General features: G+C 30.4%; 2 protein-coding genes across 2 annotated transcripts; one reads left to right on the forward strand and one right to left on the reverse strand.

Annotated features, from left to right (window-relative positions):
• The first annotated feature begins 5,198 nt into the window (after nucleotides 1-5,198).
• On the forward strand, nucleotides 5,199-8,494 carry defl (Integrator complex subunit 7). Its single transcript, XM_027341706.2, has one exon. It carries the CDS (start codon nucleotides 5,218-5,220, stop codon nucleotides 8,443-8,445), a length of 3,228 nt encoding a protein of 1,075 aa, XP_027197507.2. The 5' UTR covers nucleotides 5,199-5,217; the 3' UTR covers nucleotides 8,446-8,494.
• A 214-nt stretch (nucleotides 8,495-8,708) lies between these two features.
• On the reverse strand, nucleotides 8,709-18,052 carry Tao (Serine/threonine-protein kinase Tao). The gene is made up of 13 exons (XM_027341707.2): nucleotides 17,387-18,052; nucleotides 12,764-12,962; nucleotides 12,581-12,695; nucleotides 12,443-12,514; nucleotides 12,233-12,380; nucleotides 11,692-12,179; nucleotides 11,449-11,634; nucleotides 10,939-11,394; nucleotides 10,572-10,880; nucleotides 9,912-10,514; nucleotides 9,702-9,854; nucleotides 9,458-9,640; nucleotides 8,709-9,403 (listed from the first exon to the last, which is right to left on the reverse strand). Exons 2-13 carry the CDS (start codon nucleotides 12,778-12,780, stop codon nucleotides 9,146-9,148), a joined length of 2,988 nt encoding a protein of 995 aa, XP_027197508.2. The 5' UTR covers nucleotides 12,781-12,962; nucleotides 17,387-18,052; the 3' UTR covers nucleotides 8,709-9,145.
• Nucleotides 18,053-18,721: the final 669 nt, after the last annotated feature.

Genomic DNA, 18,721 nt, shown 5'->3' on the forward strand with positions numbered 1-18,721 from the left:
CAACGATCGGGCGACATACATACATACATATAGAGTGAAAAAAACAAGATATTTTTTCTGTTCTTTTCTTTTTTTAGACTAGCCATCCTAGAGTCGACCGAGGTCATCCCGTGTGAAGAAAGGTTCGAAGGGAAAAACATCATCATCATTCATTCATTCATTCTGCTATTCTTCCATCATCATCATTATTATTATCATTGGATGGTCTTCATAAAATATGGCGACTAAAGATATATATAAAATTTTTTGGGGTAGACAACGATGTCGGCGATTGCAAGTAGTGATTGTCAAACAAGATTTTGTTGTTATTATTATTATTATTGTTGAATAACTTACATATATACAAAAGACATTTTGGACATCTTTCATTCTGTTTTTTTTTCTGTTGTTGTTGTTGTTTTTATGATATGGTTGAATGAATCTTAGGTAACAAATGTGAATAAATAAGTATATGTATGGTAGTGAGATGGAGAGAGAAGAGGGTAGTGTAAAAAAAACTAAGTGTCTATGGCCAGGTAAATAAATCAAGAATAGACACAGAATAGATTTTTTTTTGTTTCTTGAAGCAAAATGAAAAAAAAATCAACTTCAAGTTTATCGATGGGAAAGAATCTTGAATATAATCATCAATTTTTTTAAAAAAATAAATATGAAAAGACATATATTTGTGACAGAATGTTTTCCATCATTTTATTTCTCATCATCACACAGACATCAAACTATGTGACATATCCATTTTATTGAGAAACAAGAAGAAACCACAAAAATTTTACAAATAATGATCATATTTTCATCAAAAATAATCATCATCACAGGTTATAATCATTAGATAATATATATGAATTCATGCATGCACACACACTTATAATCATTTTCATTTATAATTCTAATCGAAAAGTGAAAATTTACAAGATTACAAGATTTTTTTTTTGCGCAAAATTATGAAAACTTTCCGATAAAGATGTGATCAAGCCTCGAGGCTTTTCATGCACACACACACACACACCTGTTGAATTGATAATGATGAGAGATGAAATATACCACTCTTTCTTTCGTTCAGAAATAGAACAGGAAAAAAAACTAAACTCAATTTAATTCTTGTCCTTATTATTTTTCCAAGCTACTTTTTTTTGTTGTTGTTGTTGTTGGTAAAACTTTGGACTTAATTTTCATCTATTTTGTTTGAATGGAATGAATGAATAAAACCTCAGTCTCATTCACTCATCATGACATAATAACATTTAGCCTAATTGTTTTGTTTTTGTTTTTTTGGTTTTTTTCAGAATGAAATTGAGGAGACAAATACTATGTGTGTGTGTGTGTAGTCGTGTGAATAAAAACACTAGTGATGACGTCAAAAAATAAAGAGAGGGAGAAAGAGAAAAAGTCATTTCCGCTCGTTTGTCAAAAATTCAGAGAAAAAATTGAAGCCAAATAAAAAAAAACGCGGATGATATTTGATTCATTCAATGAAATGATTTTTCGTTCGTATGTTTGTATGGCGGCAACCAAAACGATATTTAAGAAATGAATAAAAATCGAAAAGAAAATGAAAATGATCATTGAAACAAATAAGGCAAAAAAGGACTGATCTTTCAGAGATTTATAGTGGAATATAAGAAGCAGAAACAAAGCGAAAAAAATTCATTTGCGTGGACTATCTTTTTTGTTTGACGGGGATAGCTTGATGAATGAAAAAAAAGAGAAATTCAGAAGAGAAAAATATATATTCACATTTGCCAAGGACAACGATTTTCACTATAAATGTTAAAAAACAATTATCGCCTAGTTTCTTAATAATATTTTTTTTTCTCGATATTTCTTATTTGAAAATTATGTGTACTTGTCACTAGCACACATGCATACATATCAAAACACATATGGAACTATTGGATTTAACATCCTATTATCCAACACACACACAACGTCAACGTTGTTTAATGTTTGTTCCATTCATTTTTTTTAATCAATAACATAAACATACGCACAAACATATGCAAACATTATTATTGACCACAGATAGAGTAGAAGAAAAAAAAATGACAAATCCAAATCGTTGACGAATGACACCTACGCACAACAACAAAAAAAAAATCAACATCAACATAATAAAATCCAATCGAAGATTCAAAATAATTAATCAAGGATTATTATTATGAATTGAAAAAAATTATATATGTTTAAATCTATTTTTAATTCTAAAATTCTGATTCTGCACCGAAATATTTTGCTGATTACAATTGAAAAGTACAAACATCCAACATTAACAGGTTTTTTTTAAAAAAAAAACATTTTCTCATCATCATCATAATCTTATTTCGCAAATATTAAATTATGGAAAAAATAAATAAACTAAAATGATGGACCTAAAACATATGTGAATGACAGAATGAAATGAATAAAAATGCAAAATTTTGTTTTTCATTTCGTGGTTTGTTTTTAAGACTAAAAAAAAATTTGCAAACAAAATGCAATGAATCTCGAAGAAGCCCTTTGCAAATGATTACGACAATGATGATGGTGCCATGGCTGGATGGATAGCCATATTTACTTGACCTGCCTTCATTTTTTTTTCTTTGATTCACATTTCATTCACTAGCTTTTTTACCAGTTTCAATGATGATGATGATCATCATCATCGTGGTCTTGGTCGTTGTAGTTTTAGTCGTCGTCACACATGCACAAATCATCAAGAGATTTTTGCATGGGTCGTACTTTCGACGTTTTTTTTTCATTCGTGGAGATATTTTCTTTTCCTTTTTTTTCTTTATTTCTATGGAATGAAAAAATTAAAAAGGAAAAAAAGGAAAGAAAGCAGAAAAATCTTGCCGAACGATCAAAGGAACCAAAGTAACTTTTACTAAAAACCATATAGGTAGCTGATATACTACTACTACTATTACTAGGGCCATTTTTTCCCCTATTCAATTCATTCATTCATTGAAAAAAATTTCAAAATACAATTCACGATTCACATTCATTCATTCATTCATTCATTCATTTCCAATTCAATCTATAATGATAATCTACCATTCAATTGATCGAATATATTGAGTGAACGAAAATAATGAAAAACATACACATGGAAATAAACTTTCAATGAAGAAAATTTGAAGGGAAATGAAACGAATAGAAAAAAATACGTACCCTAGCTATATAAAATGTTATACCTAGAAAATCATTGTTAGTAATAATCATAATAATGATGATGATGATGATGATGATGGTTATACCTTGTACAATTTGACCTATGTGACACCACACACACTGAAAGATATTGAGAAAGGAAAGACTCTTTCCGAAGATCGAAAAAAAAGACGTGATCGAACAATGATCGACTTTCAAGTAAAAAAATAAAAAGTTAGGTTGGTTAGGTAATAATATGATGAATATAAAATCAATCCATTTCTCTCCTGTTTTCTTTTCTTTTTAAACATCCATGTCATAGTGATGACCGATTTGATTCGAACATAAAAATCCAAAAAAAAGAATGCCAAAAAAAACTCATTGGTGTCACCTTTTTATTTTAAAAAAATATACATTTGATCATCATCACTACTGAAATAACAACTATTTTACTACCGATAACCAATTGATTAGCTTGAAGTTTTTTATATTTATTTTTTTAAATTTTATTCGATGCATATACGTGTTCCCAATAAAAGATTTGAATGTTGTTGTTGTTGCTATTAATGAATGAATGAATATGATCACCGGTATTCAATACCTACCAATATCCGACTCCTTGATCACACACATGCACACCAAAAAAAATAATAATCGTGACTGCCGAATGAAATTTTTCTACAATAATCTCTAGTTTTTCATTAAATAGCTAAAACATTTAACAAGCATCACATTAATAGACATTCAAACAAAACAAAACAAAAAAGAGAAAATTCAATTCATTTATTTTCAAGTTAAATAGAATAAAATCTTTTAAAAATGATAGGCAATTAAATGGGTAATAAGAATGAATGACCGTCGACGACTATTCGATGGTCGATGGCTATCTACAAGGCCAAAGAACTCGAACTCGATTGAACAGGTAGAAAAAAAACAACAAAGATTATACAATTTTTCATTCACAAGATATGTTTACTACGACAAACAAAAACAAAAAAGAACAAGATTGCTTTTCACAGATATAAACAACATCAATTTCACACATTTAAATTCGTATTTGGTAGATAAAATTTTAACAAGATTGAAATGAAAATATTTGATTTTTGGATGGTGTGAAATTAAGAGATAGAGAAAAAGAGACAAATAATTTTTGTTCAACTTACCTCGTTCTTCAATGACCGCTTCGATTAATGTGATTGTTGCGGTGAATAAAATAATCAACAAACATGTTGTAATTGATTTATGAGAAAAGTTTTGTTTGCTACACAATTTTGATGACATTATCGTTTGTTGATGATGATCATTGTAACATTTTTCAAAATTAGGACGATAATGACGAAAATCCATCGTTTCCGTTCGTCGTTTCATATTGAAATCATTCATAATGGTCCGCATTTATTTACACAGACACAAATATAAACAAACATAAAGGAAAAATTTTCTCATAATTTATTTTGGAACAGTCATTGAAACCAAAAAATACACATAAAAATCTTAATAAAATCGATCAAATATTGAAAATGAATCAATTCCAAGTGATTATAGATTAAACAAATGCTAGATTGAACTAGAAAGAGAATTCGTTGATAAATAATCAAAGAATATGCTTGAATAAAGAAAAATTTGGATCCGATGTAAATGGTTCAATGATCAAACGTCGACTGGCGAGGTTCATCATTTCAAGTTGCCAAGCAAGCTCCTCTCTTCAAATCTGAAGATGACGACTACGGCGGCTGCGACGATAGCATTACAATTGCCAAGGCGGTGCTTAACAATTCCCTATACTTGTTGCTGGCCATTGTGTGCGTACGATTTCTATTTCGACAATTTTACGAAAATAAAAAAAATCTTTTCATTATGATGATGAAATTGATAATAATGGAAATAAGAATTTCGATCCTATTTTGAGTTTGAACGAACCAAATAATTCAAATTTTCAAGAATTTAATCGAATGCACTCGAACATTCGAAAGCCAAAATGCTTAGATTTTTAGCATTTATTTTTCAAATCAATCTTTCGCGGGATAATATTTTTGAAAAAAATAGACAAATAGGTCGATATAGTCGTCTGAAATGAACATCTGATTCTGTATGTTCGATTCATCGAACAAATGTTCTGATTCAATTTTATTTTTGATTCATCGATTCATCATGTCTTTAATTTTTGGAAATCAATCAGATTTCAACCTGGACACACATTCCGTGTTGACTGAGTTAGATCGTAGTCTTCATTCATCATCGATTGGGGATCAATGTGAGGGAATCGTCAAAGTTCCATCATTGTTTGAACGTTATCCGTTCCCCATTCTAATCAACGCTGCATCGTTAAAATTGTCTGAACTTTTTCAAGAAGGCAGTAACTTTTTGCGGATATTAATTCTACAAGTTTTCAAAGAAAGTGAAAAACATTTGGACAAGATATTAAATATTGATGAATTTGTTCGGCATCTGTTCGCCGTAAGCTATTCAAATGATCCATTGGCTCGTTCGATTACATTGCAAACATTAGGCCATATTGCTCGTATCGTATGGAACAACAAAAATATCCATCATTTTATTCGTAACAGTTTAGAATCGAATGATGAACAAGAAGTTCATGCCTCCATCGAAGCCAGCGTACAGTTTGCTAAACAATCGAAAGAATTTGCCCAAAATATCTATCCTAAAGTCATCTATATGATCGAAGGTTTAACCACACCGATAGACATTAAAATCTGCTTACTCGAAGTGATCAATAATCTTCATCACAATTTTGCGATAGTCGAAGATGCACGTAACAAATTGATTTCGTTTCTTGAAAAATACCCCGAAAAAAAATTTTTATGTCAAAATCTTCATACCTTAACATCAATTGCTTCATCATCGATTACTCATATACCGGATCAAGTCGAATTGTTGCTTGAATATTATACAAATGATCCAAGAATCAGTGTCAAATTATCCGTGTTGAATGATTTAAAGAGTCTGGCTAAAGAAAGCGCCCATCTTTGGAAACCTGCAAGCATAGACAAATTTATCAATCTTATTTTTGCTAATTTGGACCTGAACAATTTCTTTTATTCATTAAATAGTATGGAGCTGAAAGAATCGCGTTTATTGTGTCGATCATTGGCAGTATTGAGCGAATTAGTGGGTTCTCCATCAGTTTTCATTGATAATTCTCTTGTTTCAATGGATCACATTGCTAAAATTGTCAACTTTGGTACACAAATCATTTACCAGTCGACTTTGCATGCTATGTTTGCCGAAAATCTACAAATATCTTTGATATCAAAATGTTTTACTATATTAACAAATATCTGTTTACATATGGATTCGAAATCTATTGATAATATCGATGTTCTTCAGGAAACCTGCTCTGCATATGAATCATATTTTCTTGGAAAATTCAGCACCGAAATCGATGATAAAACGAGCAAAGAAGCTTTGAAAGAAATATTCAAAAGTTGCGTCACATTATGTCTACGACAAGAATCAGAGCCTAGCCAAGTGCTTCAAATAACTGAAGCTTTGCGATTCATACTTTTAAAATCAAAACCTAATAGTTCCTGGTACGAGATGATTTGTGAAACTATATGTGCGTTGTCTCTAGTTATTCAGAAAAATAAAAGTCTTTCGTCAGATGATATAATCGACATGATAAAATCGAGCCAAAAATCCAAAAAGAAATCGTTTCCAAAAAATGATCGGCTTGCCATCAAATTGTTAATCATCTTTTTTCAATTGAAAAATGGTAGTGTGATAATGGAGAAAGAATCGGTCATTCTCCTCGACAGTCTATCTAAATACAATGCCTGGGTCTGTTATAAAATTGTTCGAGCAGCGATGCGTTATGGCCATCATAATTTTGCAACACAGTTATTGAACAAAATCAAACCATCCACTGAATCGATTGAACAATGCTATTTCTGGATCAATAGTTTGCTACAGATAACCGAAGCCGAGGCATCGTTAATTAATGAAGATCTTATTAGATTGAAAAGTGATGAATTTTTATCTGTCAATTACAATTGTGAACAACTTGAACATGGATTGCTCAAGTGTATTTCCACCTATACGCAAGGTCTAACAAATTTGAAAGCTTCGGTTTCGAACGTCAAGCCAATGCACTTCCAATGCGAATTTGTTCGACTTCGTTTAAAATATCTTCAAGCTCATAAACATTTTCGTCAATGTTGTCAGATGATTCAATCATCGCCATGTCCAATTTCACTCATATCGAATGGTAATCAAACTGCACAATCTACCAATTGCTGGTCGGATGATCTTCTTCGTAACGGACGAATCGTAACATCACTGCAAAAATGTTCGCAAGAATTTCGTCGCATATCGGATAGTTATAGTGCATTATATCAATCATCTTTTGATGCCGATCCAAACACACTTTCCTATATTCAACTATGTCAACACAGTTGTACTTTACTTGCCGAAGTAATTGAGAATCTATTTCAAAAAAGTCATCGCATCGATTCATTATTTCTGCGATCTACTCGGACGAATACAATTAGTCCTGTCCATCAAATTAGAACGATTAATTCTGATGATTCGACCGCTGCAAGTATAATCGAACAGAAAGAAATGGAAAATGTTTGCGCATTAATCTCTGATCTGGTGCAAAAAAATGAATTGATGAGTTTGACCAATGTTGATCAAAGTCGACGAACCAACGGTCGACAATTTTTATCTTTATTTGCTCGACAAATTGAAATGTTACTGCGAATTAGTGCTCGTATGTTGCTGGTTCCATTATCATTTCCACGTTTCTTTTTTCAAGCAATCCAATCGACCAATATTAAATTGGAATTATCATCACAACAACCACGTAACATACAAGATACAATCAACATAGGTCAAAGTGTGCAATTTGTACTTTACGTCGAAGGAGTTGTCATCACTAATCCATCAAAATTAAAATTGTCTACAACAAAAATGACACCGATGTCAATGTCAGATCATAGGCTTACAATGCAATCAATGATGAGAATGATACAAAAAGCGAACAAACAGTTGGGTGGACAAAAACGAACCAATATATTCCGTAAAGTAAACAAAATTCTTTTAACATTGAATGCAGTGCCAATAAACAACGCAAACGATATGGCACATATGTCTCCGATGCAATCGACCATTACGATGCATTCCATTGTCGTACCAGTGAATGATTATTTTCACACACAGTTTTTGTTATCATTTCCTAACATTAACCTTTACAATATTTCAGTTGAGACATCCATCATCGATGAAAATGAAGCACAATGGAAAAGTGGCCCGATTCAAACAATCACAGCCAAAGTTGTTGAAGATTATAAAGCCATTTGATTATTCATATCTTTTTTTATACCATAAATAAATCATATTGACATATGAATTTTTTTTAAAATTCTTTAATATAAATGATATTTCACATATGGGAAAAATTCGATGCAAATGATGGTCATCACAATCTGATGTGAAGAATACAAATTTGACATTTAACACAATGATTTCCGTTAGAATTTTCATAGATAAATATTTACAAAACTCTTTCAATACAACAAGCAACCAATTAATGAAGACAAATTAATCAAAAAACAAGAACAAAATATAAATGTAACATATTTTATCCAAATAAGTGTTTTTGTAAATTTTTTTCTATACAAATTTCTTTCTCGACGAACAACAAATATGAATATTTTACAATGATTTTTTTTCTATTAATGTTCGTCTTCCAGATTTTTAGCCAATTTATTACATAATTTAAAAATAATACAACAATTTTAAAATGTTAATCGAAAATTTTCCTAAATATTAGGATTAGATGAGAATAGGGATCACCGACCAGTTAGGGAAAAAAATCACCGCCCATTTGAATCTATTCATTCATCCATGATAATGAAGACAAATGATTGAAGAAATGGAATTCAAGATGTGCTTTGAGCATTATAGTGACCACAATAAAGTAATGGCCATGTTCTAACAGAATAGCGAATTTTCATTATATTTGGCAAAACAATGAGGAAATTTGGAAAAATGTAGAATGCTATAGGGCAGTATGAGTGAAAGACGTTGCGCTATTACTATGAGCAAGCGATAATAAACTGCCGCTAACACTGGCAGAATCATCGTTATCCATAAATTGTGGGTATGGCTCAGTGGATGCATCTGCAATGGCCAAAGCATTGAAGCCCATTTGTGTGCTTTCTAGATCAAATTTTTCAATTTCCTGTGCTTGACGTTCAAGTAATAAACGTTTACGTTCATTTCGTTCATTCTGAAATTGTTGACGTTCATCTTCCATCTATTGATGAAAAAAATTGAAAATTAAAAAAAATTCATACATCTAATAATTTACCTTTTTCTCCAATTTCATCTTATCGATACGGACTCTTTCTTCTAGTTCACCACGTTCTTTGGCACGTTGTGCTTCGGCATTTAATCGGATTTTGCTTTGAAAAGCTCTCAACGATTCAAGCTCTTGATCAAGTTGATTTCTTAGTTCATTTTCTTCTTGTTCTTGTGCTTCATCCAATCGTATCTGTAAGGAATTTAAGATCATTGTACTCATGGAATTTTGTTTTACTTTAAGGTTAACATACCGATTGTGTTTGAAGCATATCTGCTATGCTTTGTTCATATTGTTCGCCTAAAATCTGTAACTTTCGAACTTGTTCTTCTTTCAATTTTTTGATGACATTTTTCTGTTCATCTTTTGGTGTGGAACTCAATATTTGTTCCTTCCAGGCCTTATACTGTTAGAATAATATAGGAAATCAGAAATCAAACTTAAAAACTTCAATAATTAATACCTGAAGTGTTTGTGTTTTACACGTTTCACGGAATTGTTTTCGTATCTGTAATTCTTTTTGTTTGAGACTTTTTGGTTGTTGCTTCACTTCCATTGCGTGCTTTTTACGTAATTCTTTCAATCGTCGATCAATGTATTCCTGTTGATTGGCTAATTCAATCGAATGCTGATTACGAATTTGCTCCTCACGTAATTGATGGATAGCTTTTTGCTGTTGATATTGAAGATCTTGGAATATATCATGATGTTGCATTAACATCTCATGTGCATGTTCCAATTGACTTTGTCGTTTATTAAGCTCATCGCGTAACATTTCCCTTTCTAGTTGATGAAATTGAATTTGCTTACGGCGACGAAATTTTCGTATTTCCAATTTAAAATATTCGTCATTCTGTTGTTGTAGATTTTGTAATTTAAGATGTTGATCTCTTTGCACTTGTTCTAACCGCATTTTGTATTCATCGTGTGGGTATTCACGTTTCAGTCTATCTTTGACACATTTGAATTCACGTTTTTGTTGAATCTGTGCGCGGCTGAATTCGTCTTTTTGTGTGTTTAGTATCGATTTGCCAATCTTACGTTGTTGTGTTGAATTGACTTTTGACTAAAATTCAAAAAAAAACAAATAAATTTTAAGCTTAGTATATTGGAACATCTCAACCTTTTTTTCTAATTCTTGCTGTTGTTTGGTGATTTGTTTTTCCAGATCCTTTTTGAATTGCTGTAATAATGCATCATATTCTTTGTCTAATTTTTGTTGCTGTTCTTCAAATTCTTGTCGACATTTATCTTCTAGCTGCATGATTGCTTTCTGATGTTGGCGACGCATCCGTTTATAACCGGACATTTGTTCTTGTAGCTGATTATCCCGGGCATGTTCTTTTAATTGCCTAGTAACAATCGAAGTAGTACGTAAGGTAGCAAAATTATTGGCACCCAATTCAGTGCTATTTATGCTGGCCGAAGAATTCTGTGGAAAATATTCATAGATAATTAGTTTTTTAAAATCATCAAAATTTATCTCATACCGATGGACTGATTCGATTTGTCTGATTAGAAATGCCACCTCCACCTGTGCTCGAACTTGTACTTTCACGCCGGATCGTTATTGGATTACGATAAGCATCGACATCATTTACACAATTATTAGCAGTTGGTATGCTACTCGTACTACTGCTTTGACTACATATGCTAATTTGGCTTGTACTTTGTCGGCTATTATAGCTAGCCACACTATTACTTTTACCGTTATTATTATAATTATTGACAATATTTCCATATAATGGTTGTTGATTTTGATAATTTGGCTGCTGCTGTTGTGGAGATTGATTTTTTGATCCATGGTATTGTTGATGATTCTGATAATAAGAATGTTGCTGTTGTTGATGATGATGAGAATAGTTGTTCATATTGCTGTTGCCGGCTTTATTGCGATTATTATTGTTGTTAGCATTATTGCGGCTATTATGTTGTATGACTTCTTCCTGCATAATCGTATTGATCAGTTGGGTTAATGGAACATCACAGTTTCTACTTACATTTATATCACTTTCATAATCAACTTGAGAACTTTGACTTTGAAGATCTGAATTGCGATTATCGGCCATTAATATTTTTTTCATTTTACGATCATTCAGATTATCTAATTCACGGACAGCCGTCTTTGTTCGATTGATTAAATCCATGATCACTGTGTGCGAACGTGGTCTGGTTATGAATGAGTGCTGTAATCGCAGAAAAAATAATTTTTATTTCGGACCTTTAAGTTAATAAAAAGTTACCTTCAACATTGCACTTGATGTTGGTCGTTCATTAGGATTCTTTTTCAGGCAAGAATTGACAAAGTTTCGAAATAAATCGGTCCAATCAATAGATCCGGCATAGCTTAAAGTAGGTGAATCATTTTGGGCAATATGATATAAGGCACTCATAGCGTTCATATTAAAATATGGTGGTTTTCGTTCCGCCATTTCTATACAGGTTATGCCCAATGACCAAACATCTACTTTACCATCATATTGACCTTCATCCATGGCTAGAATAACTTCGGGTGCCATCCAATATGGCGTACCGACAAATGAATTGGCAGGCGAGATTATCGATGCTGAACCGAAATCGGCTAATTTGACTGCGCCATTTTCGGTAAGTAAAATGTTGCCCGCCTTTACATCACGATGTATACGACTTTGTGAATGTAAATATTCGAGGCCTTTGAGAGAATCATGACAAATAGCAGATATTTCTTCTTCCCTCAATGGTTTTTTGTGCACTAATATGCAAAATATGAATATTAAAAATCGAAAACCAAGTGGCTGAACGTACCTTCAATGATATCGGATGCTGATCCAAGACAATATTCCATCACTAACCATGCTGTCTGATCTTTTAGATAGCATCCTTTATAGTCGATAGTATTACGATTTTTTAAGGTTTTAAGAAATTTTACTTCCTTTAAGATATCTTGCCATTTCTAAGAAATCCAGTAGTAAAATAACAATTAATTAAACATATTTAATATGAATGCTGACGTACTTCTGTAGATTGTTTGCCAGTGAAGGACATCTTTTTAATGGCGACCACTTCTTTTGTAATGACATTTCGAGCCTTAATCAATGATTGTTTCATAAACTGAATTAGAATGCGAAAAAAAAACATACAATACAAACATACGTAATAAACGGCACCGAAGCTTCCATGTCCAATTTCACGAAGATCGGTGAATATTTTTTCAGGATCTTCTTTATCAAAATATTGTGCGATTTCGGGATCTTTAAGATGACCGAGTCTAAATAATGACATTCAAAGAAAAAAATTTGTCAGAATTTTTTTCAGACAAATGAGAAAAAAACTTACCTGAAATGTGTTGGCATTGTGTCGATTTTTTTGAAATTGAAAAATGACAATAAATGACTTGTACTGAAAGAGATGATCAACACTATCGTCACACCAGAATGAATTGAATACAAGTATGTGAGCGAATGTGATCAGGATATTTTGGAATTAATCTGGTTGAACAGAAATTGTTCATTTAATCATCGATAATCATCTCTTTCTAAATGGTTAAAGTTTTTTAAGAAAAAAAATTGAAAAGAAAAAAATAAAATAATTAATTTTAATCCGAAAAATTGATGCCAAACCCAAGATTTTGAACTAATATAAATTATAATGAATAGATGAACAATAAGATATGAAAAAATTTCGAAAAACAACAACAACAAAAGGTCATTATTTTCAAAGATAAACTAATCTGTAAGTGTGCAAAAAAAATGATTTAGTGTTTAGAAAAAAATAGGATAATACCATCAAAAAGGTGTCTAATAAGATTTAATTCATTCATTAACATCACCACCATACCATAACACTAATTACAATTCAGATTGAAAAAAAATGATTTCGCTTTTAAACAACAAAAGTACACTGATTGATTTTCAACACACAAAACACAACATGTGATTGTTATTTCGACTATGAAAGAATAAAATTAACAAAAAAAAAACTACAGTAATATTCTTCATATCTATAGTATGATGGAATATAATTTTAATAACAGCACAAAACAAATAGAAATAAAGCTTGCCAAACATAACATAATTTTCTTAAAATTATAATAATTAATGATTAAAAAACGGCTTTCTATTCCGATATTTAAGATTTGAAATTTGAGAAGCAAAAAAAAAAAAAAAGATATGGCCAGGCAACGAAACAGAAAATTTTTTGTGCCAACATTCAGACCAAATTCAAATACATGGTCTTTGTGAATAAGGAAGAAACCGATATCAATGATTTTTAAAAAAAATTTATTTCAATAAGTTTAACTATAATATCTTGTCATATAACAAAATGTCAATAAATAATAATTTCTACATAGAATTCAAAAGATATACTAACAACATTAATAAACAAATGTCCGTTATTAGGACGTAATTGTTCCAATGGATTAAAGTGATAAATTAATGAAAAAAAAATTCTTTTCATTCATCATTTTTGATAAATAGTAGAATTTTTCATTCAATGCTTATACTGAATGAAACAAGGGTTAGCCATAACATTATCAGTAGCAATTTTTCATATTGAAAAAAAACCATTCGATTCCGATCTAACATGAGAACTATCAGATCTGATAACAAAAATATTCATTCGATCGTTTAGTCAAATTAGTTGATGAAACAAAAATGATCCTCATAACTATAATTATATAATGGACAGTTTGAGCATAAGTTCATTTGTAATAATAAAACGAAATTGTTTAAACCCAACAGAATAAATAGAGAAACGAAATGAAACCGGGCAGTTTATGACGTAATAAATATTTGTATGATGTGATGTGATGTGTGTGTGTACTCACGCGTTATATTTCGCCGCTGTCATCATCATCATCATCATCATTTTAGTTTCTGGTGCGTAGATAAATTTTTTTTTTTTAAAGATATAGAAAATATCCCAGTTCCCTGGCCAACAGAAAGAAAAAAAGAAAGAGAAAGAGAGAAAAAAAGTTCAATGTCCCGGGAACGAACCAAAAAATATATTGCAGGCGTCAGTGAATGTGTACATAGTTTATTTCAAATTATTTTCATATGAAAAAAAAACGAAGATAAAAGATTTTAATAAGATGATAAACTGAAAAAAAGGGTTATCCTTGCAAATAAAAAAAAATGATTCTTTGATTCTTTAATAAATTCTGATCATCTGAAAAATAATAATCAAATTCTTTTCACGTTTTTAGAAAATAAACCTTTCACTATACATATTTGTCATAGATTTATCATGTTTCAAATGAATCATGGATTTATCCTTTGACATGGTGATAATGAATATTGAAAAAACATACAGAAGCCATATCGAAAAATAATCATTTTCGTTTCAATAAAAAGAAAGAGAACGATAGATAGAGAGTCACCTACACAAAGAAAATCATGTTTCATTTTTTTTCTCTCCAATACATCATCCATATATATGAAATATAGAACCAAATGAACAATTTTCCCTGAAAGGAAATCGAGCAATGACGACTAGTGTGTGTGTGTGTGTGCGTGTATATCAAATGAAGGTGCGAATGTTATTGAAAGGAAATGGCATATATATCGTTTCGTTTCGTTTTCACATATAAACAACTGAAATGGCAAACCAAAAACAAAAAGGAAGAAAATATTTTCAAAAAAAAAAATTCAGCAATTATAATAAAAAATAAAACAATGATGTTGTTATTATTATCATTCTAAAAAAAATAGGAGTTGCTTTTCAATGTATGATTAGTTTAGTTCATCAATACGATTGAATGGATAATTGAATAATTTTAAAAAATTTAGAAATAAAAATCCAATTCATTCTTCCTTATTATTATTATCATTATTATTCAAAGCCGGATGATATAATCTAATATCGAATATGTCATCAATCTATTTTTAAATTGATAATAAATTTAGTTTATCATCATTATAATGATGATGAAGATCATCATCATCATCATTGTTCATTTAGGATGTAAATGATCTACATAAATAATGATCACATTCCCATCATGAATCATCATTATAATCGCAAATTGTTAAAAGAAGATAGATCATGTGCACCAAAACCACCATTTTGGGAAAAGTACTCAAAAAAAAGGAAAAAAATCATTATTATATGTAACAACAAATATGAAAAAACCGGCTTATTGAATGTATGTTCATTTACCTTGTGAGAATTAAAAACTTGACCAAGTCATATAAATAAAGAAAGAAAAAGAGAAAAAAAGAAGGACTCAAATAAACATCCATTGAAAATTGCCATAAATTTATTGTTTTCATTGGTAAATCAACGAAACAAAAAGAAAAACAGCTGTTTCTTGTATTAGATAAAAAAATCGAAATCATTTCAAAAGGATTGAAATACAAATCATAAATGAGACCAAATTGTAACGGTGTTCATCAATGTTTTTTTTGCAAAAGAGAGAGAAAGAGAAGGGTATTTCATCATGGTCATCGTGAACATAGTTAACAAGAGCAGGTTTTTTTTTGTCATTTACATCATTATAAAATGATGATGATGATGATGGTAGTAATAATCATGAAATTCAGGGGTTATCAACACACACACACACACACACACCTATTTTAAGTTTAATTATGCAAGAAATTTTCTTTGTCTTATAAATTTCGTGATGATGTCGTTTATTTATCATTATTATTATTGTGATCAGCATCATGGTTGGACATCAATGAATGAACAAAACTTACTTACCATAAATCATAGATAGATTGATAATCTAGACAAAATAACAGGAAAAAAAATTAGTACCAAATACGGAACACACTAACATAAATTTTAGAACATAGATAAAGATCGATCAATGTGGCCAATCATTCATTGCTTTTATCTAGTTTTCATGCAGAAGCAACGAGAAACATTACATTAAGCAGCAATAGAAAATGTCGAATAGACAAAAAAAAACAATGGAACTATTTGCTGCAAATGTTTGCAAAGATTAAATCAATAATGGAAGCAAAACAAAAAAAAAAATCCAAAACTTGACTTATTAGAATATTGGTATTGCTGTTCTGTTTTCAGTTGGACATATATAAAGAAAAGAATTCGTTTTGAAAAAGATTTTAAAATCAATATTTTGGTTCCAAATACTTGTACAGATGGAAAAGTTTAAAATTAAACAAAATTTTTATAATCGATAAAATGTTTTTTTTCTTCTCCAATACAACTTTACATTGCCAAAATATTTGTCCGACAGTTGACTCGAAAATCAAAAAATTTTGTTTTGTATAAACGACGAAGAAAATTTAAAATATTCGATAATGATACATGAACAGATGATCCAATAGGATAATTATCCAATCATTCTAAACATACATAAAGAGAACGATATTTCTTTCTGATACCTCTTTTTCTTTTTAAACAAAAAAAAATCAAATCTACCACCCCTTCTTCTTCTACATAAAATTCGACAAGCCAGTCAACCCAAATATTTACATAATGATGCTGATGAACTATAAACTCTTTGTAATTTAGCAATTCGAATAAATAAATATAGCAGAAAAAATGGAATAGAAGAAAAAAAAACCGGATGAATAGCAAAAACAAAACGCCCTTCTTGTCTCTCGCTAGTTATCTTAGGGGTTAAAATGATAATTATCACCCTTCAAATTTTCACAACAAAATGTTTTGTTTTTAGTTTATCATGGAAAAAACACAAATATAATTTATGTATATTCATGTGACTAAGTTTCCGCGGAAATTAAACAAAACAACCCAAAAACAGACACACAGAGAGAAAAAAAAGACAATACATCATAATCAAATAGAACAAAATTTTTTTACATAAATATTTTTTCACTCACACACAAACATTCCATACGATCATAATTTTTTGCAATAAAAAAAAATGATCAGATCACATGTCTCTGATTAGTATGATGATTTTGTAAAATATTTTCAAACAAAAAAAAACTGAAAAATACCAAACATTATCATTGAAGAACTTACCTTTATGAATAATAATACATGAATGAATGAATCAGTAATTTTTTTTGTTTGTTCCTGATTTCATTAAATACAGATTTCAAAACTTTGACATAACCATCATAACCATTGTGATGGTAAGTAAATTAAAAGGGGAAAAAAGTACCAAACCATATTTATAAAAAAAACAGCTTATTCAATGTTGTAGATTTGTTGTTGATTGTGTGTGTAGGTGTAATCAGACAATTAAAGAATTCTAGCTGTTTATACTGAAATTATTGATGAATTTGTCAAGGTTTATAACGCAAATGATAACGATGAATGAAGATGATCAGAATGAATTGAGAATGGATTATAGACATTTTTAAAAAGGAATATTTTTTCGATTCATCATATAAATCAAAAACCAATGGTCATTACATGAATACACACACACACACTGAACAATAACTATAGAAAAAACAAAACAAAACAAATGCAAAAGGGCCCACACAATGAATACAAATTTTCACTGGCCACTGATACCACAAAAAAAACACAAATCGAAACGGATTCCTAACAGAATTGATATTTAATCACACAATAGAGATTTTAGAGTTCTTCTTACAAGAAGGGGCGTGTAAGTAGATGAAAAATAGGGGATGTTTCCTCGATGTTTCCTCGATGTTATTGTCGATATTTGTAAGATTTCAATGATGATAAGCAAAAAAAAAAACAAATTTTGGCATTGAGCACCGACAACGTCGTCGCCGTCGTTGTCGTCTTGCTTGATTGTTTAGTTTGGTTTTTCAGTATCGTTCATTACAAAAAAAAACACCATTCTCATCATTCGAATCCCATGTCCGAAAGTAGTAGCACCAACAACATATCAAAGAATTCGATATCAGCAGCCACTACCAAAAAACCAGAATAAATTAACCAAACTGGCAAGTTCGTCTACAAACACAAAATATACAAAAGCATTGAGGCAATTTGAGTGAAAAACTGCTCATTTATTGGAAGCAAAAAACAAGCTGCTTCCAGCTTCAATTTTAACCAAATTCACTATGACGACTTTGGCAATAATAATCTCCACTACCTCATTATTGGCACAAATGTGCAAAAAGTAAAAAAAAAAAACATTAAAAATGCTGCTTCTACATTTTGGATTCTACCGTCATTTTGCGAAAAAATGACTTATTCAAGTTTTGCGATTTGTTCAATTATTTGTTCTTATTTGTTGAATAAACTTCAGGAATTATTGTGAAATTTGCATGAAAATAGGAAGCTTCAATGTTATTCCGGTTAATAAAGCTTTTTTGGAACTAATTGTCATCGTTAATCGAGATATCACTGTATATCAAAAAAAGTAGAAGCATA

The sequence above is a fragment of the Dermatophagoides pteronyssinus genome, unplaced genomic scaffold, assembly GCF_027571235.1.
Source record: "Dermatophagoides pteronyssinus isolate colony J.1.1.1.1 unplaced genomic scaffold, Derpt_VIB-CSIC_2022.12 sq0064, whole genome shotgun sequence".
NCBI lineage: Eukaryota > Metazoa > Arthropoda > Arachnida > Sarcoptiformes > Pyroglyphidae > Dermatophagoides > Dermatophagoides pteronyssinus.

What these genes read in the sequence shown, in the direction of transcription:
- defl (XM_027341706.2), top strand. Translation starts at nt 5,218, where the DNA reads ATGTTCGATTCATCGAACAAATGTTCTGATTCAATTTTATTTTTGATT.
- Tao (XM_027341707.2), bottom strand. An exon ending in AGCATCCGATATCATTGAAG is followed by an intron (nt 12,180 to 12,232) that starts GTACGTTCAGCC and finishes TTTGCATATTAG; the next exon opens with TGCACAAAAAACCATTGAGG. An exon ending in AGATGAAATTGGAGAAAAAG is followed by an intron (nt 9,404 to 9,457) that starts GTAAATTATTAG and finishes TTTCATCAATAG; the next exon opens with ATGGAAGATGAACGTCAACA.